We start from the raw sequence: 26666 nt of genomic DNA, 5'->3' as shown, positions 1-26666 counted from the left end.
GAGGGTTGTGAGCCTGTGGGCTTGTGATTACATAATAAATCCCATGTTCTTTACCATTAGTCATATTGTCCGTGACTGCTTTTACAGTTGACCAGCAAATTCCCTATTCTTGATTTTGCTTCCAAACTCATTTTTAAAAACTACAGTAATGAGTTTAAATAATTCAGACCTTACTTTAGACTATCAGTGTTGCTCATTCAGAGAATGAGGATGGGCCAAGATAGAACTGAAAAAAAAGCAAATATTGGAAAACCAAAGAAAACGAGTATGTTTGCAGATTCTGTATTATTTCTGTAGGCCAAGAAAGAATCTATAGCTACATATGCAAATAATGCTAAACTATAATTCTTTCAAATGCTGGCTTGTCTGGTGATTGCTGTTCAATCATTCCAGCTTCTGTTCTTCTGCCTTTAGCCATGATGACTGAAATTTAAGGAAATATATGAAGTATCAATAGGAAACCGAGGGTTAATCTTATTTAAAGCAACGTTCTTTAGGCAGATTAATTCTTTTAAAACTTAAACTTTTCTGGTCAATTTCGATGGGCAACCATTTGACCTTCCACCAATCGTAACTCTGGTGTTTCCCAGCCAAATGGATGTGTAGCAGTTGCCTCATTACTTAATGGACACATGCCTGCCAAATTCCAGACAGAATGGAGAAAATACTTCTGCTTTACTGAAAGTTTTCTGTTTGCAAAATGGACAGAAACCATGACTTTGGAGATTCTTAAATAAAAAAATGCATACTCACAATATAATAAGTAGTGCTGTAAAACATGGCAATATGATAATCAGATGTAATTATTGACCAGGAGAAAGTTGAAGCAGCTGGCCGGAGAAAGAGGTCTAGCTATCAAAACTAGGAATTTTATCAAACCTAGCTCTTTATTTTTAAGATTAGTGCTATATTTTTTTAAAAAATAAAATTAATTGAAGTATGTTCAGTTAGGATTTAGATTTCTAAAACAAATTCATGTTCATCAGATAAGATTTTGATCTTCCAAATAATTTCTGTGGTCTTGAGAACAAATCTCAGTACTTTAGTGAAAGTTGAGCCCTTTGTGGCTGAACCTATTGCTCAGATGGAGATGGTTATGCATTTTAACTTTAATTTTAAAAGTTGTATAATATAAGAATCTTTTTAACACACACACACACACACACACACACTCAAAAAGAAAAAAATTGAACACCAGGATAAAATATAAACAAAACTGTTTAATAGACTAACACTCTTAGCTTTTGTCGGCTAACTGCCGACGTTGTCAGAGTAAAAACTGGATTTCTGGGAGGTTGCTTATAAGGCCAGTTGTTTCTGCGCCCTGCTCATTGAGTAGGTCACCAGTCTACCCGCCCCAATTGACTGTATAGTTTCTAACTGTCCTGCATCCATCTGCATGTTTGTAAGTTGGAGAGTCATTCCCTTGCTCCTAGTCACTCTCCTTGCCCACCTGGTGCGTGGCCAAGTACCCCATAGGTTGGCTCCCTGGTTGCTCTTGTTTCGCACCCCCCCTTTTTGCTGGATCTGAGCGCCCATCTTTAGGTCTTGTTTGGGATGCACTGGGGATTCTTCTTTGTGTGTGTGTGTGTGTATGAATGATTTTAGGATTATAGATTTTTATCTGTGCATTAATTGTAATTGTCACCTCCGTACCATTTAATAAACAACCAGATTTTATCCCAAAGCCTTTCTTAATTTATTGAGATCCAATAGATAACTCATTACCAAATCTTTTGAAAGTATATTGATGCTAATAATACATGATTAGGAATAACTCCGTTTGGCTTCTTTGTGGTGCTGTTATTCAGTTGTCCTTGTGGGAGAACCTCGAATGGGCCACTCCTTGAATCTACAACAAGGGAAGCTGGATTTTTCCTCTTCTAAGTTTAATGGCATCCTTCAAGAGCAAATCTATTATGACCTTAATTTTCTCTGAAATGTTAAGCAATGCCTATAATTTCTATTTAATAATAACAATAGAAAACCAATCCATAATTTCCATATGGGCACCACAGGTATCATGTATTGTGGTTTGTTGCTACTTAACTTGGTGAATTTGGCATATGGGTAACTTTAGTTTGGGGCATTGAACCCTTTCCCTTTGAGGACTTAAAAAAAATCCATGGCATGTGACATTTGAAATACCTGTCTTCTTTTTTATTAAAATTCATAGCAGTAAGAATTAAAGATGACTTACAACATTATAAGTAGGTACAGCAGCAGCTGAACTGTCAGAAGTTAATTCTCTCGTGCTGATTTTCCTTTCTCTTAGCATCCGAAGTTAGATTTTATTATTGTATAATAGATTTCATCACTTGGCATGCCACATGATATATTGTTTCTGTTTCCCTAAAGAGTTGCAAATAAAAGACTTTTTTAAAAAACATTCAGAAGATTTGGTTTGAATTTTGATGCATCAAGATATTGAAGGAATGTTTTCTTACAGAGAATGTAATTGTGTCATAAAATGATAGCTACATCTCAGTCTACTTGATATTGATCAACATTTTGTACTTCATAGTAATGCTTTGTCTTGCTATATCAAGTGGATATGCATATTTCTATGGAATATCCAGTTTTATAGGATAGGCAGTTCCCATAAAGTTAAATACTGCTAGTAGTGCATATACTGTACCAGATAAAGTTACTTGTAAAACTAGTAAACCAAATGAGTCAGTATTGCACCATATCTCTGTATATCTTGTTTTTTATACGAAGTGTTACCCATATGGTTACACTTCATATGGGTCATTAATAGTACCTTTGAGTTTTCTCCTGATCAGATGTATTGGTAATTTTTTTTTGTAAAAATAGGTTCTCAGTCATTTAGAAAACAATTTTGAAATAGAAATAGTTATAGAATGTTTTGACCTACTTAATCATGTATAGAAGTTGGTCAATGGGACCAGTGAAAAGAGAACGTGGTATCAGATGTGTAGGTGGGGCAGCCAGCTTGTTTGAAAATATAAAGCAATGGTCAGTTATTTTGAACCAGGAAATAGGAAAAATATATGCATATGGAACCTATTTAGCAAGTATTGCTCCTAAAGTATTTGCTTTTACCTACTGTTCATATAACGTATTTTTCAGCTCAGCACCCTACTTAACTTATAATGCAACACATAATGGAATAAAAATAGATGTTCCATTTATGTTAAATTGCTTTTAATGTCTTTTTAAATTGTATTTCCAACAAAAATGTCTAGGCATTAACTTTTGGCAAAAATATATATTCTGTAAATACCAGAATGAGTATCAAATATATTTACAATTTTCTTTACAGCGTGGATCTGATGAGCTTCTTCCTTCTGGCATCACATACGGGACTCTTACGATGAGCAATCCTACTCCTGCTACTGGTATGATTTAAGAATGCATTTTGTACATGCTCCTATAAATGTTTTCTCAATGAGTTAGTGTAGGGACAGGTAAGGATGGTTGCAACATTTTTTTTCAAAAAAAAAAAAAAAAAAAGCAGATGGGTTAGAACTATGGGGAAAATGTCTTCCCCGCAAGAATAAATCAGTGACTGTGTTTGCATGTATCCATTGTTTGTTTATTCCATTATATAAGCTGAAAAGTCTGGCAGACTATAGCTTGTTCTTAGGTTTTGCAAGAGGAACATATCACAGTTCTTTCTTTTATGAGAGGTTAACGACTAGCACGCATGTGCGGGGGAACCTTTACCTTTACCTTTTTAATCATGGATTGAACTAGCTGGGCGAGTGTAGCAGACAGCTGATCCCATAGAGTGGAAGGCTAGACGTCTCCAGATCCACTCCGGAAGCCTCTGCCTCTTCACATCCTGTTTATGTCTCCTGTTTGTGATAGCAGCTTAGTAGTTCCTGCTTTCCCCATCTGCTTCCCAGGGAGCACTGATCTGGCATCCTCTCCCTAACCTCAGTGTATATGAGTCAGAGGACTACCACAGCCTCTAGTGCCTTTCTGGCTATTAGAAGGTAAACAAAGCAAAATTACTTAAATAGTGTAAACTGTGGTCATGTTACATGGAGACACTTGCCTAGAAACCTCAGTTCACATTTCTTTCCTGGGAGGACAGAGCAACAGAGATATTTTTTTTTTTAAAGAAGTGGAATGTAATCCTCCCGTTTCAACTTTTAAGTATGAAAATGCAAATAATTAATGTTGGTAGATATAAATGGCATAGCTGTTTATATCCCAGTGATCCAATTGTCAGCTTGAAAGAAAAACTACAGAAGTGAATACAGTGGTCTCAGCAGACCCCCAGATAGCAATAAAAAAGGTAAAGGTTCCCCCTCACATGCGTGCTAGTCGTTTCCGACTCTAGGGGCCGGTGCTCATCTCCGTTTCAAAGCTGAAGAGCCAGCGCTTGTCCGAGGATGTCTCCGTGGTCATGTGGCCGGCATGACTAGACGCCAGAGGCGCACGGAACACTGTTACCTTCCCACCGTAGTGGTCCCTATTTTTCTACTTGCATTTTTACGTGCTTTCGAACTGCTAGGTTGGCAGAAGCTGGGACGAGTAACAGGCACTCACTCTGTTACGCGGCACTCGGGATTCGACCCGCCAAACTGCCGACCTTCTGATCGACAAGCTCAGCGTCCTAACCCACTGAGCCACCGCGTCCCTTCAGATAGCAATGGTTGCATACAAATGGCAGATTCTCCCTTGAGAGAGGAGATACCGCAGTTTAATATTACAAGGAACAGAAAGATTGTAAATAAAATAATTATCTTCATGCTCACCCTGAAGAATGGGAAGAGGTGAGGATATATATACAGAGCAATATAAACACCCACCTTGACTTAATATCACAAAGTAAAGAATCTAATTGAAATTCCTGATTAGATCACTGCCGAAATAGCAATTTGCCGAAGCAAAAGTTTATCTTGCTTCATTGTTTGAATGTCCTGCAGCTTTTGAGGGAGATTCCTCTTTAAGCAGAAGCTGCGAAAGGAGACGATGTACCCCGTTAAATTCAACTTCAGTCCACAGATTCATGACAAAGTGTTTACCTTCAGTTCTGCTCCTGGTTTAGTAAAAGGACAAGTCTTATTTTTTTCCCAGCAGAAAAGCAGAGGTAACCAGACTCTATACAGGACCCTGAGTGTGCATCTCTCCCCAAAGGGAATGTCTGTTGTACATATGAGCCTAGGGAAATGCATATGGGTTTCTGTGCTCACAGCTTGTGCAGGCTACAATCACAACATGAGGATTCGTTTCCTTGAAATTACTGGGAGATGGAATGTTGCTTTGAGAATTCTGTATGCTGAAGTTGTCAGAATTTTGAAGGCACTCAATTTGGGAAAAGTGGCTGTTTTTTAACCTTGCAAATTAAATGAGAAGGAAAGTGTCTGATCCACTTGAACCTTGTTATAATAAAATGTAAGCATTGAAAAGCATCTTCACATGTAGCAAATGCTACGTTTTGAATCCTCTCCGTTAACCATTCGGAACGTTAAAATTTGACACAAAATGGTTTCTAAAGTTCCTGGTCTGATCCCCGGACAGATTAGTCTGATACCGTCAGACGCATGTATAAACCACTTCCAATTATTGTATTTTCTCCTCAGTAATTTGCTAGCCAGTTTCCTAGGCAGGTTGAGCAGCAAAAGGGAGTCATTTTCATTTAAATTGGAGACCTTAGTAATGGCAAGCTATTTAGTAACCTTTAGTAACCTTAGTAATGGCAAGCTATTTCCTGCAAATGCAACCTGTGATTACTGTGCATGTGCCAACTAAGGGATCTGGATTATGCATTTCTGGCCAAAACTGGACAATGCCTGCTATTGTATTCTTTTATCAAGATGCACAAAACCTTATCTGTTAGTATAGCCATACTACTGTATATTTTAGCAAATGGTCATAACATTGCTTAATCACAGTTAAATATTTTTTGGTTTTCTCATTCTTAATCACTTCAATCACTTTGATTTTTCCCCAGCGCTGTTATTCCTATACCTATGAATAAGTCCCCAGAAGACAATCAGATCACTAGATCCTATACTTGTAAATATTTCTGTAGAAGAAGACTACTAGAAGATGATTTTGCTTTCATAAATATTCTGACTGTTGGTCCAGTCTCTGTTTGCAAACATGCCAAAACAAAACAGAAGTTCAGTGAAATATGCTATGCTGCTTAACTAATCATAACTAGAATTGTAAATTTCTTGTGTTAATTTTTTTCCTACACTAAAGCAAAAAAAAGTGAACAAACAGGAGATTAATGAACAAACAAGGTACAAGTTACTATTATTGATTCTAGTTAATTTGGACTAATTTTAAATTTTGGACTTCACACAGCGATCACACTTTGTACTAGGTATACTTTATATGCTGAAACACTTTGCATATATGTTTCAGCTAATGGGAATGACAGCAAGAAATTTAAAGGAGACAGATCTCCCTGCTCACCTTCTCGTGTTCTTCATCTTCGTAAAATTCCAAATGATGTCACTGAAGCAGAAGTAATTTCTCTAGGTGTACCTTTTGGCAAAGTAACTAATCTCTTGATGTTGAAAGGAAAAAGCCAGGTATGTGCAATGTTTCTCGTCATATACACCACCACAGAAAATAAAGTGTATAATAATGTGATGAATTTGTCTGATACCTTTGGAATGATTAGTTTTCACTATCACATCAGCAGTGGCACGTAGGTTTTGGCTCAGAAGTTAAATATTCTTACTTGAAACTCAGAAATAACTTGTAAATGAAAGTATATATATATATATATATATATATATATGTGTGTGTGTATATATATATATATATATATATATATATATATATATGTGTGTGTGTGTGTGTGTATATATATATATATATATATATATATATATATATACCGTATATACTTGAGTATAAGCCGAATTTTTCAGCCCACTTTTTGGGCTGAAAAATTCCACTTCGGCTTATACTCCAGTCAACAAAAAAACTTACCGAGGACTTGTGCGCGGCCGAGGCTTTGGTGCTTCCGGGATCGCGCGCACCTCTCCCAAGCCACCGCAGTCCGAGACCTGCAGGTCTCCGTTCCTCCGCGCCCTGCCTGCCTGCTTCTTTCAGCTGTCTGCCCATCAGCTGTCCATAGGGATGCTGCAAAGCTCTCCTTCTCTAGGCCTTGGACTCCCTCCTGGCTGAAGAGTAGATGAACCAAGCCAGCAAGGAGACAAAATGTTTCTGCAGCTGTTTTTCCTCTGAAGGTTTTTTTTGTTTTTTTTTAAAAGTAATCTCCGAAGGTTATGCCAGAAAATGGAGGACGCTGGGTCTTTGCAAGCTTTAGCTGTCCGCCTGGCTGCCTGAAGGCCGCCCTTTTCAGGCAGTCTGACAGACAGCTAAAACTTGCAAAGACCCAGCGTCCTCCATTTTCTGGCACAACTTTTAGGGATTTATTATTATTATTCCTACTACTACTATTACTACTACTACTACTTCAGGAGTAAAAAGTTGCAGAAAAAAATTCTCTCCTTACTAGCTTAGTTCCTCTACTCTTCCATCTGGAGCCAAGGTAAGATTTTAAAAAGGGATATTGGTTGGAAGGCAGAGGGAGAGTTTAGTTTTAGCATCTAAAAAAAGGGGGGGGGGGAAATCAGCGAGTACATCCCAACCAGCTTTTTATGTTTTTGTTATTGAAGAAATATGGGGGAGGGGGAGGGGTTCTGGGGTGGGTTGGGGAGGGGATAATATTGTAACTTCAATAAAAATTTTCAATAAAAAAAAAGAAATATGGCTTTCTGGGGGAAGGTGGGGAGGGCGTTAAGGAAGGAAAGGGTTTTTGGAAGCTCGTCCTGAAGCTGCCTTTTGTGCAAGGGGCCTTTTCTCAAAGCCTAGAGAGGCAGCTTTGTTGCCTCCCCGTAGACAGCTGATGGGCGAACACCAAAAGCTCCAAAAGGCTAGGGAACTAGTCCCAGAACACCTTGGTAGGAGGAAGGGCAGAGGCAGAATTGGGAAAGAGGTAAGACAGGGTTTTCCTTCCCAGATGTTTCTCTTTGGCAAGACAGCCAGCTGTGCTGAAGCCCAGTATCTGGGGGTGGGGGAGACCTGAGGCAGGCGGGCTGGTGCTTGCATTAGGCCTCCCAGGATCCCAGAGGCTTGCAGAGCGCGGATCCAGCCTCCGAGGCATGCAGAACGGCGGATCGGCTTATACTCGAGTCAACAACTTTTCCCAGTTTTTGGGGGTGAAATTGGGGGTCTCGGCTTATACTCGAGTCGGCTTATACTCAAGTATATACGGTATATATATATATATATATATATATATATATATATATATATATATATATATATATATATATATATATATATATATATATATATATAATAAAAATCTGAATTATAACTACAATCCTAAAAATTAAATTACATACAGCAGCCAAGAAAAATAATTTCAATCTGCATATATTAAGAAAACCAGGAAACAGGGCCTTTCACATATGTGGAACCCCACACTTGGGCACATTAGTGGTTTTTAAGGCATTACAAAAGGCCAAAGGGGTCAGGGCCATCCTAATATCCAGATAGAGAATGTTTCAGAGGGCAGGCGCCACAGCAGAAAAACATGCTTCCTGGTCCCTGCCAGCTGACATTCCTTGGCTGACTGGACTTGGAGTATGCCCATCTTGCCAGACTGGATTGGGCAGATAGAAATAATTGAGAGAAGACAGTCCTCAGGTAACTTGGTTCCTGTCTACAGGTAGTCCTCAACTTACGGTCATATTTGAAGCCAAAATTTTGGCTGTAAGTTGTAAGGCACTCACACATCCATTTTGCTGAACCACTGCAATCCTGATTCTCCTCATTGTAGTCATTAAGCAACTATAAGGCTATTATGTGGAGCGCATGGTGCCAGGGTGGTGGAGGTGGTTTGCAAATGAAAAGGTGCTTTGCAAATCTTACTAATGCAGGGGTGTCAAACTCGCAATGTCATGTGACGTGTTGCAACGTATCGTGGCTTTTTTGCCATTTTCGGCAATAGGGTGGTGCGGTTTCGCTATGATGTATCTGGTCTGTGGGCTGGCAGTTTGACACCCCCTGTATTAATGTGAATAAAGATCCTTTTTCAAAGCATTGAAGAAGTTGCATCTTTTGGGAAGCTCTGTGGTACCTTAAAGTTTCTCATTGATAGTACATGCAGTATGTGTGAAGTGCCCAGCTTCTTCAATTTGATGGTAGTCTCAGGCAACCCAATAAAATATCCATGCAAATCTGCTAAAGGTTTTAGCTCCTTTAATGTTTGAAAGGGACAACTTCACCAATGCCTAGAGAACCAAATCTTTCATGTGCTTCACACTGCCTTATTTATTTGGAGGAGAGTGGATCCTGATTTATACCCAAACGTTCGTTTCGATTTTGTGAAAAGGTATCAGTTTCAGCATAATTACTTGATTTTGAAAATGATGCTTATATACTCTAGTCCAGTGTTTCTCAACTTTGGCAACTTTGTAAAACGTGGATTTCAACTTCCAGAATTCTCCACTGGCATGCTGGGGAAATTCTGGAGTTGAAGTCGATATGTTTTAAAGTTGCCAAGGTTGAAAAACACTGCTATACCCAATCAAATGTGTCAAGAACTTTAAATCTATTTCCAAATTAAGCCAAAAGCTAACCTAAGAAGGGATCGGAATTCAGCAGCTGCTTCAAATAATCCCATAAAGTTTATTCTTCTGGAATATAGTTCCATTAAAACTATTAACAGCTTGTTACATCTAATTTGTAAAGATTTTTATTGTTGCTAAAAGTTAACAGCTACCAGCTTCATGAACTATTTAATTGTATTTAAAATATTCAGTGTCTCAACTAAAAAAAAAGCATAATTCATGATTTGAAGCATTCCACTGGTATAATTGCGAAGTGTATTTTGTTTTCTAGTTATGAAAGATGTTAATTAGGATGTACAAAATACTGGGTAGATTTCATACAAATTAGAAAATGTGGTTTCATATAATTCATGCGCTCCAAAGCTTAGTATTGAACAAATCCCAAATCCCCTGGTTTAGATGTCACATGAAATTTGATTGGTATAATTAAAAATGAAAAGCTCCAACGTTACTTTTTCTTCCTGTCTACAGTAGATGAAAACCACGGAGTTTAGTATTTCTTACAAGACACCATCTTATAAAATAAAGTACCATCACTTCAGTATTTCTAACAAGAGGAAACCTAGGTTTTTTTGTTTTCTGTTGCAGCAAATTAAAAAAGTTTTGTAAAATCATTCCTGCTGTTGTTCTACCATTTAGAATTGATTTTTTTTAAAAAAAAAACACTTTCATTAGTTTTTAGCAATGCCCTTTTGCAGCATAATATTATGCATTTAGGATTGAGGTGTGAAAGTAAACTGGATTTAGTTATGCATTTATAAATGTGTGTTTCCATAAAAGCAGGCTTATGTGGCCACATCAGTTTGCTAGATGTCTGCTTGGCACAATCAAATACTGGCTTGGTCAGGTTTTACAACGTTTATTATTTACATCACTAATAAAGAACTGACAGCCAGTTTGGTGTAGTGATTAAGCATCAGGCTAGAAACGTGGAAACTGTAAGTTCTAGTTCTGCCTTAGGCAGGAAACCAGCTGTGTGACTTTGAGCCAGCCCCTTTTTGCCAGCCCTGGGAAGGAAGCAATGGCAAACTACCTCTGAAAACTGCAGGAACTAGTTCAGGTAGTCACCAGAAATCAACCCTGACTCAAAGCCAGACTCTCAGCCCCAACAACTCCCCCCCCTCCCCAACTTTCTTTTAGGCAACTACATTTTTAAGTGAGAAAAAATAAAATTAACTTTGGGGAAGGCTTGATGGTAATACCAGTGCAGTGTTCGCTACTTTATTTCTATCCTTCATGAACTGCTGTAATTTGTATTGACTTACGGTACCTTAGAGCAAAACAGTGTCACGCATGACAGTACTGCAGGTGGCACCTATATATGTATGACATACTTCCCCAGTTACGGTAGTGGTCCTCCAGTCAAGATATTTCTCGTGTCTTTCAGGCTTTTCTAGAAATGGCTTCAGAAGAAGCTGCTGTTACTATGGTGAACTACTACACTCCTGTTACACCTCACCTTCGCAGTCAGCCTGTTTATATTCAGTATTCCAATCATAGAGAACTTAAGACTGACAATCTACCCAACCATGCTGTAAGTATGCTACTTGCGAGTAAAGTATATGACCTTCAAATGCAGTGATGTCTCGGCAAACTGCAGTGCTGTCAGAATGACAACAAACATGACACCATCATACAGGTGTTGCCATTGTATACTTGCATTCTAATTTCTGATGCAAGTAATAATTTATGCTATTAGTGTGCTAGTAAAGTCATGCATTTCTCATCATTTCCACCACCCCAGCAGATGCCTTTGATTTTATATTACTAAGGATGACCCACTTCATTATCATCATTATTATTGCCACTTCATCTTTTTTTTTTTTTGGAAGTGTGTGTGTATAGGGTTTCAGCTTACCAAAAGGGTTATGAATTATCAAGAAGTGGTAATTCTGCTACTCTAACTGCTTATGGAACTGGGAAATTATACTATTTGATATTTCGTGTAATTATTTTTGCTTCCTGTTCCAAATACCTTAATTGATGTAACAGTAATATTTCATTATGGAATTCAAGATATATAGTCTTTCTTGGATGCAGTAAAAGTGTTACACTCAATTTGCCAGCAAATTTGGAAAACTCAACAGTGGCCACAGGATTGGAAAAGGATCAATTTACATTCCAATTCCAAAGAAAGGCAGTGCGAAAGAATGTTCAAACTATCGCACCATTGCACTCATTTCTCATGCTAGTAAAGTTATGCTTAAAATCCTACAAAATCCTAGACTCCAGCAATATGTGGATCGAGAACTACCAGAAGTACAGGCAGGATTTCGAAGAGGCAGAGGAACTAGAGATCAAATTGCCAACATATGCTGGATCATGGAGAAAGCTAGAGAGTTCCAGAAAAACATCTACTTCTGCTTCATTGACTATGCTAAAGCCTTTGATTGTGTGGATCATAACAAACTGTGGCAAGTTCTTAAACAGATGGGCGTACCAGACCATCTTATTTGTCTCTTGAGAAACCTATATGCGGGTCAAGAAGCAACAGTGAGAACTGGACACGGAACCACTGATTGGTTCAAAATTGGGAAAGGAGTCTGGCAAAGCTGTATACTGTCGCCCTGCCTATTTAACTTATATGCAGAGCACATCATGAGAAAGGCAGGACTAGATGAATCAAAAGTTGGAATTAAGAAAGTGAAGAAGAACTAAAGAGCCTCTTGTTGCAGGTGAAGAAGGAGAGTGCAAAACATGGATTGAAATTTAACATTAAGAAAACCAAGATCATGGCATCCGGCCCTCTCAATTCCTGGCAAATAGATGGGGAAGAAATGGAGGTAGTGACAGATTTTATTTTCCTGGGCTCCAAGATCACTGCAGATGGGGACTGTAGCCAAGAAATTAAAAGATGCTTGCTCCTCAGGAGGAAAGCCATGGCAAATCTAGACAACACACTAAAAAGCAGAGATATCACCCTGTCAACAAAAGTGCATATAGTCAAGGCTATGGTCTTCCCAGTTGCAATGTATGGCAGTGAAAGTTGGACCATAAAAAAGGCTGAGCACCAAAGAATTGAGGCCTTTGAACTCTGGTGCTGGAGAAGACTCCTGCGAGTCCCTTGGACTGCAAGGCGATCAAACCGGTCAGTCCTAGAGGAGATCAACCCTGACTGCTCTTTAGAAGGCCAGATCCTGAAGCTGAAACTCAAATACTTTGGCCACCTAATGAGAAGGAAGGATTCACTGGAGAAGAGCCTAATGCTGGGAAAGATTGAGGGCAATAGACGAAGGGGACGACAGAGAATGAGGTGGCTGGATGGAGTCAATGAAGCAGTAGGCGTGAGCTTAGATGGACTCCAGAAGATGGTAGAGGACAGGAAGGCCTGGAGGAACGTGGTCCATGGGGTCGCGATGGGTTGGACACAACTTCGCAGCTAACAACAACAACAACAACAGTCTTTCTTGTCCTTTTTTCTTCTCAAATTATCTGTTCAATATATATTCAGTTTTGTTCAATCCAAATTCTGGCAAATTACATAAAAGAGAAATACACTTTGCCCTCTCGAATGGATGACAATTGAAGAGAAAAGACGTAGCTACTTGAACCTGGAAGTGAACATCTTTGTGAAAGTTTGCTTTTGGGGAATATACCTGCCTCAGGAGAAATTCCACTTTAGCTGGTCTGAGAATAAAATGTTAATCAAATGCCTACAAGAAATTTATGTATGTGATCTGGAGCATCCCATATTATCCAGTTCCTATATGTGGATGATCATCTTTGCCCTCAAAACAGCTCAACTCCAATTACCCCTGCCACATATTAAAAGCAAACTGCATGGACATTATCTATTCAACACGGCAAACAGACAAAAACTGTAAAGACTTGAAAGACTTGAAAGTAGCAAGCAGTGAATTAATCAAGAAGACAATTTTCTTTCAATTCAAGGGTGAAGATTCTAATAGCATTCTTAGGAATTCTGTCTTTTTCACTGTATAGATCTTTTATGTATGAAGTGTTGTTCATTTGTTAGCATACTCTCCCACCTTTCATTCTGGAGCTTAAGGTGGCATGTGAATTGCTTCCTCCTATTAATTTCCCACAGCAACTTTATTATGGGGTAGTAGGTTGGGCTGAGAGAGAATGACTGGCCCACCCAGTGAGCTTCCATGACTGTATGGACTTGATGTGGGTTTTACCGACAGTCATCCCAACACCTTAAATACAGGTAGTTTGATTTACAACCCTTTGTTTAGTGACCAAAGTCACAACGGCACTGAAAAATGTGACTTATGACCAGTTTTTACACTTGCGACCATGGGTGGCATCCCATGGTCATGTGATCAAAATTTGGGCACTTGGCAACTGGCATGTATTTATGAGACTTCCGTCGTTCTGTGGTCATGTGATCATCATTTGTAACCTTCCCAGCTGGTTTCTGACAAGCAAAGTCAATGTAGGGGAGGCCAGATTCGCCTCATGACGGTATGATTCACTTAACAACTGCAGCACTTCGCTTAACAATTGTGGCAAAAAAAGTTGTAAAATGGAGCAAAACTCACTTAACTGCCTTATTTGGCAACAGAAATCTTGAGCTCAATTGTGGTTATGCTGAGGACTACCTGTATTACACCCATTAGGCCTCTGTTATATTAGACTTTGAGAAACAACAATATTGCATAATTGGTATTGGGAAATGCCAAGAGGAACAGTGACAGAATAAATGTGGAATTTGAGCAGGGAGCTTTGCATATGTTTCTGTTCAGGAACAATTTATTTTTATTCAGCCTTAGATAAAATTTGTGCCTTGGCTATGGTGAAAAAAATCTGATGGAACGATGAAGTTCCATATTTTGGGGAACTAAAGTGAAGCATACTTAACTATTCCGCTGGAGGAAATTTTGTTATTTGTACTTTTATCCCACCAATGCAAGAGAAAATGGAATTTGCAGGTCAGTTTGAGATAGCCTTAAAATTCATATTCTGCTGGAGTAATTGTCTTATAGCAGCAAGTGCTTTTGGCAAGAAACCACTTGAAGATGGTGGGTCGTAGCAGTCTTCATATAGCTTATCAAGATGATATTTGGAACTCAACATGGAAACAGAACAGTGTCTAGCAGGCCTCTGTTCTATTTGTTAGCTAGAGCAGCAACTCTTATCATCTGTAGTCATATTTCTTACAACTTACTTCCTTGTGTCTTGCTGATGAGGTTGATGTAGGAGAATGGTGGCGATAGGGCACAATTGAATAAACCTTTGAGCAAATCGTACTTTACCTTATATAGCTATTCAATTATTCCAAAAGCTTAGAACATGTTTTGGATGTTTCCATAAACGAGATGCAGCAGAATGAAAAATGCACTATTACTGAGGGAGATGCAAAAGAAGAAGAAGAAGAAGAAGAAGAAGAAGAAGAAGAAGAAGAAGAAGAAGAAGAAGAAGAAGAAGAAGAAGAAGAAGAAGAAGAAGAAGACGACGACTATCTCCTGGAGTCCTACTGATTCCTGTAGGATTTTGTTCTGGGCATAATCTGTATTTAATGTGTGTGTGTGTGTGTGTGTATGTATGTATATATGTATGTATATATGTGTGTGTGTGTGTGTATATATATATATATATATATATATATATATATATATATATATATACACATATACATATATACACATATACATATATACATATATACATATATATATTAATTAGACATATCAAAATTTTTATCTCCCTCTCAGAGAACTCAAGCTGCATTGCAAGCAGTGAATGCTGTACAGTCTGGAGGCATGGCCCTCACGGGTGCTCCGATGACTGACGGTGGGCTGCCTCCTGGTCAGAGTCCGGTTCTTCGAATTATTGTGGAAAATCTCTTCTACCCTGTTACTCTAGAAGTGCTATATCAGGTATAAACAAATGTTCCTTCTTGTTGTAATTATTTATTTGGATACATTTAGCCTTAAAATATTGGCTATTAGTTGTGTTTTTCCCCTTACCAAATATCTTAAGCCCAGAATGGTTGCCCTTCCTCTAATTCCTCTAATTCAAATGAAAAAGTAACACAAACCAATTATTTACTAGAGAGTAACTTGCGTGCTGTAACAATACCACAGACAGCGCTAGTGATTCAGCCAGCAGGATCGTGCCTATCTGTTTCCTTCTCTGTTTCTTGTACACTCCAGATTAAGTATTGACTTATGAATTGAATTCAAGTCAGGGAGCACAGTGAATACATAATAACGTGATTCTGTAGAATTGAAAGGAGAAACTGGAATGAATAAATTTTGTTAGATCGTAGCTTTAGGGTACATTTAATCCCAATACTATATTATTGTGGATTATTATGGTGGTGGAAAGCTTTTGAATGGCCAGGTTGCAAATATAACACCTCTCTTTGGATGATTACGGCGGCCATGGCCAAGGGTTGCATAAGCTGCTTTGAAAGCCATTTCTGATCATCTCTGCCTGTTTGTTTTGTTTGCTTTACAAAATGGAAAGCTGCTTCCCCCCCCCCCAATGAAGCCAAACAGATGTTCACACACATACATATGGAAACAGCTAGGAATAACTTCCAAAACACCTGCACGAGGCTTGCAAAGGACACAGCTGCTTTAGCAATTCAAAGAGATTCTATGTTTTGTGTTGCAAAGCAACCCTTTCAAACGCTTTATGCAGCCTTGTTTTGTCATTTGTACATACTGTCGGAACTGTGCTACTCTTTAGTCTTTATTGTTTCTTTAATGTGATTATTTACCTTATTTCCATTAAATATTGGGGGGGGGGTAGCCTTTCAAGCTTAGGTGGTATTTTCCTTGCAGCAAAAACAGTAACATCATTTAACTAAATGATATTTAAATATAATTTGCACATATTGAAGAAAAATCAGTCTTTATTATTTTTGTGTTTATTGAGAGAACTGTTTCACTTATGAAATTTGTTATAACCCCCAGTGGGTATCATTCTTAACATTAATACCATGGTCAGGGTGCTACGCTTCCAAATTACAATAAAAATCCCCATGCCTGTAAATTTAGATTGTTTGAAATAATCATTATATCTCAAACTCCCAAGAAAGTATTAATGCATGAATTGACTGTTTGAACTTTTTATTTAGATCTTCTCCAAGTTTGGAACAGTTTTGAAGATCATAACCTTTACAAAGAATAATCAGTTCCAGGCCTTGCTTCAGTATGCTGATCCTTTGAATGCACAGTATGCCAAAATGGTAACTTTGCGAATAGACTCCTAATATGCTTGCATTGTAACAGTTTACTGCATGTGAAACGCCTTATTTTTCTGGTGCTATGTCACACAAGTATTGTGCTGCAGTTTTACAGTACAGAAATAATGTGCAAAAATCATTTCATATAGCTATTTCTTTGCATTATGGTATAATATAATTCTTTGAAATTCAGAGACTGCATAAACATTTGTGTGAGATGAAGGGACATAATTGTGCATTATAAACATCCTTCATTGAAACGTTGGTAGGGCAATGTGTAGAATGCAGCTTTCCAAAGGCCTATTTCATTGGCTGTCCAGGGGTGCCTACAATTTTCTCCCATCCTTTTTTCCCCTTTACCACTGCTGTAAAAAGAAGCAGATGCTAGCGTGATTGTTCCAGTTTTGAAAGATTACTCCGGCAAGCCTTTATGACCGATAGTAAAAACTTTTCAGAACAGCTCTGCAAGTTCTAAACAGGTGCGCCACGAAGGCTATTTGATTAATTATTCAAATCTTCTGATAAGAGCTGTGTATCATTTAATAGCTACATTTTACTAACTTGATAGCATCAGTGATGCAACCTAAGCATGATGGTGTGTAGTCTCAAAGAAATCCAATTTCAAAACGATACTTGGGGTATAATTTAAGTATAACAGAGTTACAAAATTCTGGCAATATGGTCCCTTTAGTTTACAAAGCACATAAAACAAGGGGCCAAAGCAACATTGAGAATACGAACTCATTTGCCCTTTGCTTCAACCAGAATGTATGTTCACACTGCAACTGTTCATGTGTTTATGTGATCTAAATTCCCAAAACTCCTGGAAACATTTCACAACCTCAACTTTATATGTGTGTGTGTGTGTGTGTGTGTGTGTGTGTGTGTGTAAATATTTTGGCTTTCTAACAAAGAATAAAGGGAGCAAACCAAAATATTTACACAAATATGAGCTGCCACTGCTGTGGCTACTGCCTGTAGATGGCCTTGGGCTAGGCTGAAACAGGAAATAAGATTTGTCCCGTGTCTGGAACTAAGCAAGTGTATTCTGAATGCTTAACAAACATTTAATAACATACATATACACATACACACACACACACATACACATACATATACATATACATATATATCTCCATAAGGGACACGGTAGCTCAGTGGGTTAGGACGCTGAGCTTGTCGATCAGATGGTTGGCAGTTTGGCAGGTCGAATCCCAAGTGCCACGTAGCAGAGTGAGCGCCTGTTACTCGTCCCACCTTCTGCCCACCTAGCAGTTCGAAAGCACGTAAAAATGCAAGTGGGAAGGTAACAGCGTTCCGTGCGCCTTTGACATCTAGTCATGCCGGCCACATGACCACGGAGACGTCCTCGGACAAACGCTGGCTCTTCGGCTTTGAAACGGAGATGAGCACCTGCCCCTAGAGTCGGAAATGACTAGCACGCATGTGCAGGGGAACCTTTACCTTTACCTTTATGTCTCCATAGGCTCTGGATGGTCAGAATATCTATAATGCTTGCTGCACTCTTCGCATTGATTTCTCCAAGCTAACAAGCCTTAATGTAAAATATAACAACGATAAGAGCAGAGACTTCACACGTCTGGACCTTCCTTCAGGGGATGGGCAGCCTTCACTTGACCCTAATATGGCTGCTGCTTTTGGTAAGAACTCTTCCTTTGTTGTTGGAGGTAGAACAAATGGCTCCTGCCTTTTACCATGGGGCTACTGAGGTTTTTCTTTACACAAAGAGACGTGCTGTTATAGATAGCGGTAAAATGTGCCTCCCGTCATGTGGAAGAAGTGGCTTTGAAAAATACTTATTGTTAGTATGAGGACCCAGATTGTTGGCGGCAATTAAGCTGAATGCCGCTTGGGGTGTGTGTGAAAGCCCTAATAAGCAGGCATATACATAGAATGAAGGCTACTGCTAAGCTTGTAAGCCACCCTGAGTCTTCGGAGAAGGGCGGGATATAAATGGAATTAAAATAAAAAATAAATAAATAGTATAGGTCAGGGGTTGGCAACCTTGGCTCTTTTATGACTCGTGGACTTCAGCTCCCAGAATTCCTGAGCCAGCCATGCTGGCTCAGGAATTCTGGGAGTTGAAGTCCACGAGTCATAAAAGAACCAAGGTTGCCTACCCCTGGTATAGGTTATGATGTTAGATTAATAATTATGTTTTTTTTAATTGTAGCACTACTGCTTATGAAAGGTATCTCAGTTATGAAACTGTTAAGAGCCAAAGTTGAGATTCTCTTCGTACTTTTTGTGTCCTATGCATCACTGAGGATGCGAAAGAGAGTTTGTCAAATTTGGGCCTTTTTAAAAAGAAAAAAGAAAAAAAGAAAGGAACATTTTCCTCTGTGTATTTGGAAGGAACGGGCAAAAATTCACTTTTACAATTTTGCTTTGTTCATTCTTGCACAACCTTTTGCCAGCATCTGTTGGAAATCGCCACCAAACTTTTTCTTCCTTAGCTAACCCAGAAAAAAACAACGAAGATAAATTTTGTTTCCTCTTATTTCAGGGGAAATTTTATTTGTAAAAAGTGAAGGACACTGACTCTTTACACAGCTCTGATGAGGCTATAATCTTACAATAATGTTACTGTACTCTAGAGGGTAATTAATATTGTTGTAGAATTTGGAACAGAAGCACTGATGGGTCCTTGCTGTCCCTGCCCCATCTCCAATTGAAACAAGAACTTGAGTCCAGCGTTGAACTCAAAAGCTTTTGGAGCTGTATCAAACCTTATCTTTATCCATACATTCTCCGTGCTAAGCAGTAACCACTGTCAGCCTTGCCCAGAAAGGGTACTTTTGAAAATAATCGATATACTGTATTTTAGTTATATTTAATATATTGGGGTTTAACGTATTGATCTCAAGATAGCTCAAATAAAACATTTTTTTTATGAGTATTTCTAAAGTAGGCAGAGAAAAAAAACCTCTTAACCCTTTCTTCTAAAAGTGCAGTGGAAACCATTCCCCCTTGCAGAAAGCTATTCTTAGTCCTTTTATATCTTTTATTCTGTAGAAAGATATTCTTAGGTCTTTCTCTTCTGGTTAGCCGTGATATTCTCCAGGGATAGCCCATTAGGAATTGAGCTCAGGAACTAAAACAGGAGCTTTAGGACTTTAATCTTCAGAACTAGGAACAGAACCAGATTTTTGAGAATTATATTTATCTCAAATTTAGCCTGGGCTTTGTAGTTTTCTCAGGTATTCATCCAGGCAGGTACAGTAAGCCTGATTGCTACAGGCTTACTCAGTTGGGAGCACCAGATGAGCAATGTTCTGGCAGAAATTTCTCCTGGAAAGAATTTCCCAAACCTTGCATTTGTATTTTTGTGAACAAGGTGCACTCTGATCCCAGACATTTTTGCTCACAATAGATGAATGCAGGATTTTGTGAATTTCCTTTCCTCCTGTTCAGCTGTTTCTGTGACTAACTATCTAAATACACAAAACAGCTTCAGTAAACTCTGAACCTAAGCTTAAAAGAATTAGAAGAACAGGTAAATGGCAGTATTAAGACGAGAAAACATACTCACTTTTTCTTTCAAGCAGCCATATGTTGACCCAGTGTCAAGTGGACTAATTAATTTGTTAAGATATCCATTTGTGTGATCCTGCAAAGGGAGTTTACATGCTGTATGCAAAAACTCTACTATTCTTGGGTGGAAATACAAGGTATTGTATGTATTTGATATCAGTATTCACGCAGGCCCTATCTGGCTGAATAAGCTCTTTGTTGCTGAATGTTTGCATAATGAATTATAATGGAGAGCAGAAGTGTAAATTAAATGATGAATGCCTATATTGCCAAATACAAGTCACAATACCAATGCATGCTGTATTATAGCTATAAAATATACAGGGTTTTGCAGTATTTGTGTAACTGCCATATTGTGACTAAAGATAAGAGGTTTAGGAAGCTGTTGAGTTCAGACAACATGAAAGGTTGTGGTCCTGAATGTGGCAATTTCCTGCTGTTTCCAAAGCACCATAGCTGTAGCATGTGAATTGGTCTCATGAAATAGAGCCTGCTTGATTTCTTTGCTCAGTGCTTATTTCCACACATCATATTCTACGTTGTGTATAAGTTGCTGCAATTGTTTTTAATGCCATGGTTCCACCTTTCAATCAGTTAAGAGAATAACTTAATATTCTCTTCAGAGAATAAGCAGTTTGATAGCATAAAGCAGCTGCTGTATTTTTCCTGCTATCTCATTGGAGGTGGGGCGTGGGAAATGAATCTAATCGTCTAATTTAACATAAAAAGAAAAATGAAGCACATGGCCCTTGTTAATAAACTACAGACAAAGGTTAACATGTGTACATGCTGTTTGCACTTGGGTTTTTGGTTCTTCAGTGTCCAGTGAGAGAAGCGGATCCTAAAATGCCTATTGGAATTATACCAATCTTGAGGAAGAAGATTGTACCGCTGTTACTCATCACTTAATTGACAGTATAGGCTTCAAATAGAAGCAGAGCAGAGAATCACACAAACTGAATTGAACAGGGGATATATTCATCCCATGCAATAAGTCTTAAGACAAAAATCTTTCCTTTAGGAGTTGAGTAACTTTTTACTTTCTCTAGAAATTAACCTTCTGCAATCTGGGCTAATTTGTTTTCCTTTTTTCAGGCACTCCAAGTATCATCTCCTCACCATACGCAGGGGCAGCTGGCTTTGCTCCTGCCATTGGCTTCCCCCAAGCTGCAGGTAAAGTCTTTCTTAGTATAGCAAATATCTGATTTTTCTTCCTTTAATATTTCGTTTAGGTTTGTTAAATATTTATTAGAACCAAAAGCCGACAAATGTGTTGGCTGCTTTTTAATAGTGTGGGTCACGTGTTGTTATTTTATTTTATTTAACAGCGCATTAATGAAGCACTAAAAATATAGCTTTTGATATTGCTTGACTATTTTTCCGTATCTGATGTTTTGAATTCCAGTTAGAAAATTTTAAGTTATTCGATTGTAATCGGGCAGGTCAGTATAAGAGAGTGTTTTATCCACATATAACTACTAGCAGGAAACACGAGAATCCAAGTCTTGAGTAATATGGCATTTTGAAGGAATCCTTCTTCCATAAAGCATGGGGAGAAGTTTAAAAGATTGGGATGAGAGTTTGATTTGATTCAGTTTGCTGTTTCAAAATGGAATTTAGACATAAGCTATGATATTTAATCCAGTGAGGAGAAATAGATTGCTGTGCATTTCCAGATTAAATTTACTTTTAACATGAGAAATAAAAAAATGAAGTGACCTTTGTTTTTACTGAAATGCTTTTTTGGAACTCTTGGCTGTTCCAGGTTTATCGGTCTCGGCTGTTCCTGGCGCACTTGGTCCTCTTGCAATTTCCACCTCTGCAATGACTGGGCGGATGGGTCTCTCAGGAGTTACAGGATTGCCTGGAAATTCTGTGTTACTTGTTAGCAATCTTAATCCTGATGTAAGGCTAACACACACGTGCATATGCCCCAGCTCAAACATAGTTTTTGTTTTAATCGTTTTTATTCTTTTGGAAAAGAAAAAAGTCACAAACCCACAAAAAGAATATATATCTTACATTGTAAACAAAAAACCCCATCCGTGTGTGTGTGTGTGTGTGTGTGTGTGTATGTATACATGTGTATATACGTGTGTATTTGTATATATGTGTGTATGTGTATATGTATGTGTATGTATATACACATACATATGTATGTGTGTGTATGTATACACACACACACACACACACACACACACACACACACACACACACACATATATATATATATATATATATATATATATATATATATATGCATGCTAATGTGACATTCATGTCCTTAATTAACCTCTGTCAAGTGCACTTGAAAACAAGGAAAGGGGGTAATTAAACATAGAAACTTAATATATACAAATATTAAGTAATCCTCCAAGTTGGACTCCTACTGAAGTATTTGCTCAAATAAACAAAAAGAGGTAAGGTCTTCGCACCATTGGATAATTCACTGAACATGAGAGTCATTCCAACCCTGTAGTTATCAAGGTTTGTGTCTGCGCGTGTGTCTATAAAAGCAGTGACATTTTCCATTGTCTTCCTGTTACTTTCTGGATAGCTGGTAAAAGAATGTAAGCATCCTCAAAAACCACTGATTCTTTCAGAACAAAATCAGTATATTAAGTAACTTATTTTCAAAAGGAAATATTATAATACATATCCCCATTGTTAATAACCCATTACATTTTTACTATTAACTGAACTTGCCACTTTTTTCCTAAGAAGTTGTGACATGCAAAAGTATTTTGTAATTAATTGTAAATGTATAATAACGTGACATATGGCCAGAATTGCCTGTATTACATTGGTGTACCAGACATTCCAGTTCCTTGTACTGTACCTCCTTATGATCTGGACTATCTGATACAGTTATGGCAGGTTGTATAAAAAGATATTAAACTTTCTAGTGCCAGAACAATCCTCTTTTCCCAATAAAAATACATTTAAATTCAGCCATAGATATATGCCAAAGCTGATTTTAATAATATTGCAGCCCCCAGTATCTCATTTTACACTTAGTTGAACTGCCAACTATTATAATTAAATTTATGCTATTTGTTAAAATCTAAACAATCATATGGTCTTACCAATGAAAAACATGGCTAAATGATGTGAATTATATACAGTACTACAGTATAGAATATGTTGAAACAAACATACACAGTAACTATATGATAATTCCAGATTTACAAATTACATATTACAAAATGGTTGTCTTGTTATTCTGTGCAGGCAATCACACCAGATGGGCTTTTTATCTTGTTTGGTAAGTTTAGTTTCTATATACAAAAATACATAACATTCTCTTGAGAAGCTAATATTTCATGTTGAAATACAAATTGTAATTGCTTTGTGTTCTTAAAAATATTGGGTGACATCTGTATATTTGTTTATTTATAGGAACCTGATTCTTTTGTAAATAATAATTAGAATCTATCTGACTTGTAGATTTTCATATCTGTGTTGTTTTGTATATATGAATTCAAATGCATTTTACTTTGCAGGTGTTTATGGTGATGTCCACCGTGTAAAAATCATGTTTAATAAGAAGGAAAATGCCTTAGTTCAAATGGCAGATGCAACTCAAGCCCAACTAGGTATGAACAGTGCTAATCAAATATAGTGTGATTGCATTGTATAAACTGCTTATTTCATTTACTTTATAGTAAACATTATAGTTTTTTCAAAAACAAACAGCAAAACTCTTAAGAATTGAAGTTAAATGTTACTGCTGCTTTTACCTCTGCAACAAGATATTGATTTTCATTTGATTAAAAATTCATTTGATTTTTTTCAACTGAAGATTCTTCAATGTGAAGTTAATGCATGCTTCATTTTCTATACTTTATTAATTGTGCATAGTGATCTGCTTCTCTCGTAAATAATAATTAGAGTACACCTGATCCTAATTCAGAAACATTATAAAATGAAACAAACATGGTGGTGCAGTGGTTAGAATGCAGTATTGCAGGCTGACTCTGCCCACTGACAGGAGTTTGATCCTGACCGGCTGAAGGTTGACTCATCCTTCCATACTTCCAAGGCTGGTAAAACGAGGACCCAGATTTTTTTGGGGGGGCACTATGAAATGGTATATAAACCTAAGTGCTGTTGCTATTGCTATTTTTGCTGCAAATAGCATACTGGCAATCAGCGTAGTTGAAAATTAGCAAAAAGTGACTCTAATATACTAACTGATTATTGGAACAGATCTTTTAAAAGTACCCCTTGGTACAGTATCTTTTTATTTAATTTTCCCCAATCTTAACTTCATTGTCTTAAATACTTCAGCCATGAATCATTTAAGTGGACAAAAACTATATGGGAAAACACTCCGTATTACACTCTCAAAGCATCAAACAGTACAGCTCCCTCGTGAGGGTCAAGAGGACCAGGGTCTAACCAAGGACTATGGCAATAGCCCTTTGCATCGCTTTAAGAAGCCTGGCTCCAAAAATTTCCAAAATATCTTCCCTCCATCTGCCACTCTTCACCTCTCCAACATTCCGTAAGTACGTCCAGATATAAGGAAGGCTTGCTCAAGAGGGCTGTTGTGTCTCCCTCCTTTCCTCTCAAGCCTAAAAATGTGATTTGTTGCCCTCTTCATCAGATGCTTGAGGGAATCTGCTGCATTATAGGCCAGTTCAGGATAGGAGTAGCTGGTTTGAGAGGTTGGTCATGGCACACGCTTCTGAGTTTGTGATAGTGGCAAAAACTCCCACTTCTGAGTTTGAAGAGAACATTTTGAAAAAAAAGGTGTTTCTCGTTACATTTGGGGCATCCAGCGTCCATTGTATTATTGTCCTGCCAATTTTATTACTAGGATATGATAATATTGCAAAACAACAGCAACAAAAGCAACAACCCTGAATTTATAAATTTGCACACAGGGTCGTTTTTTCTGAAGTTTCTTTTTGCCAGTAGCAGTTCTACATGAGAGGAAAGCTGTTTCTGAAATCTACTGGTATCTGAATCACAGAATTCTTGTGCCTGTTTATAAGTTGTAGTTTCATGTGCATAAATTAAATAATTTGTAGAGTAGATTAGAAACAGAGTGGTGAAATCAGTAATCACAAGAACCTTTTTTTTTTGCCCTAAATACGACCTAGCGCTGTCGCATCACAATGTTGTACCATAAAATGTATTTATAATGCCACAGGCCTATAAAAAGCTTTAATTATCTGTGAGAGTTTTATTTGGTTACAGTTAGGGACCAAAGGGAAAGCAGTAAAAACTATTAGCTAATAAAACTAGATGAAAAATTAGCATATTAGAGATGGTAGATGTAGTGACAATCATAAATATTGACAGTCTTCTGTGCAAGACATATTTAGCCAGAACATCCAAGCTTGAGCATAATTCAAATCCAGCATCTTCTAACAGCAATTGCACTTGAACAAAATTTGACAAGTTTTTGAGAATAGAGATCTCACTAGATCGATCTCTGAGGAAAAGGTGTGCAACTTCAATATCAGGCTAACCTGTACAGTTAGTAAGTAGGGAAATATTAACTTGGAGTGTCAAGTGCTCCTATGATATCAAGGAAAGCACAATAAGACATTTAAAATTGTTGCAATGATCTCATTCAAACATGGCCAGTAGTGTGTGATACCTTTTATACTAAACATGTAATGGCAAAATCTTAAGCCTCGTCGTAAATATTAAAATAGGAGAGACTGGTGGAGAAAACTTTAGGAATAGCAAAAAGTCTGTAGGCCCCATTTGTAATCTGAGACTTTATCATTCTACATATCCAAATCAAATATAATTTGACCTGTTTCCCTAGTCTAAATATTAGCAGGGATTGAGTTGAAAGCCGCTGTGAGGCAAATCTGGGGTTATACCTTTTTCCAGGAGGCAAATGCACCTACAAGCATTAACGGAATAAAGGACCTATAGCAGAAAATCCATGTTAGTCTGTATTGCATTTTCGTGCTGGTTTACCCAGAGACACAGCCCAGTTCCAGCCAAAGAAGTACATTTGGCATGGAATGAGGGACATAAGGCATAGTGCCTTAGCTCAAGGTAATTTGACTCCTGCACGAATAAAATTGTTTCCATTCTTGGCCTTCATAATCTAAAGACTATTGTTTTATTTTCAGAGGGAAATGAATTCATTTGATGCAATGACCAAAAAAAAAATCCTCTTGACAACTTTAATACTAACCCTCTATTGCAGGGGTCTTCAAACTTGGCCCTTTTACGACTTGTGGACTTCAACTCCCAGAATTCCTCAGCCAGCATGCCTGGCTGAGGAATTCTGGGAGTTGAAGTCCACAAGTCATAAAAGGGCCAAGTTTGAAGACCCCCTGCTCTATTGTGTCATAAACAGTCATGGATTGGTGTCACCTGATACTGTAATGGACCTCTGAATT

The 26666-nt window shown here is 37.9% G+C and overlaps 1 protein-coding gene across 3 annotated transcripts in view; it reads left to right on the top strand.

Moving 5' to 3' along the window:
• Positions 1-26666, top strand: part of PTBP3 (polypyrimidine tract binding protein 3) — a 63598-nt gene that overhangs the window by 28784 nt on the left and 8148 nt on the right. For all 3 annotated transcript variants that reach the window (XM_081317865.1, XM_081317863.1, XM_081317864.1), the window contains 11 exons: positions 3287-3362; positions 6349-6518; positions 10966-11112; positions 15257-15421; positions 16630-16740; positions 18224-18398; positions 21388-21465; positions 22058-22197; positions 23524-23557; positions 23796-23888; positions 24583-24799. In XM_081317865.1, coding sequence (XP_081173991.1) covers positions 3338-3362; positions 6349-6518; positions 10966-11112; positions 15257-15421; positions 16630-16740; positions 18224-18398; positions 21388-21465; positions 22058-22197; positions 23524-23557; positions 23796-23888; positions 24583-24799 — 1355 coding nt within the window. In that variant the 5' untranslated portion in view covers positions 3287-3337. The remainder of the gene's footprint in view (positions 1-3286; positions 3363-6348; positions 6519-10965; positions 11113-15256; positions 15422-16629; positions 16741-18223; positions 18399-21387; positions 21466-22057; positions 22198-23523; positions 23558-23795; positions 23889-24582; positions 24800-26666) is intronic.

The sequence above is a fragment of the Vipera berus genome (genome assembly GCF_964194415.1).
Source record: "Vipera berus genome assembly, chromosome: 2".
Taxonomy (NCBI): Eukaryota; Metazoa; Chordata; class Lepidosauria; order Squamata; family Viperidae; genus Vipera; species Vipera berus.
Note: the sequence above shows the minus strand (reverse complement) of the source record. Positions and strands in the feature narration are given on the sequence as shown.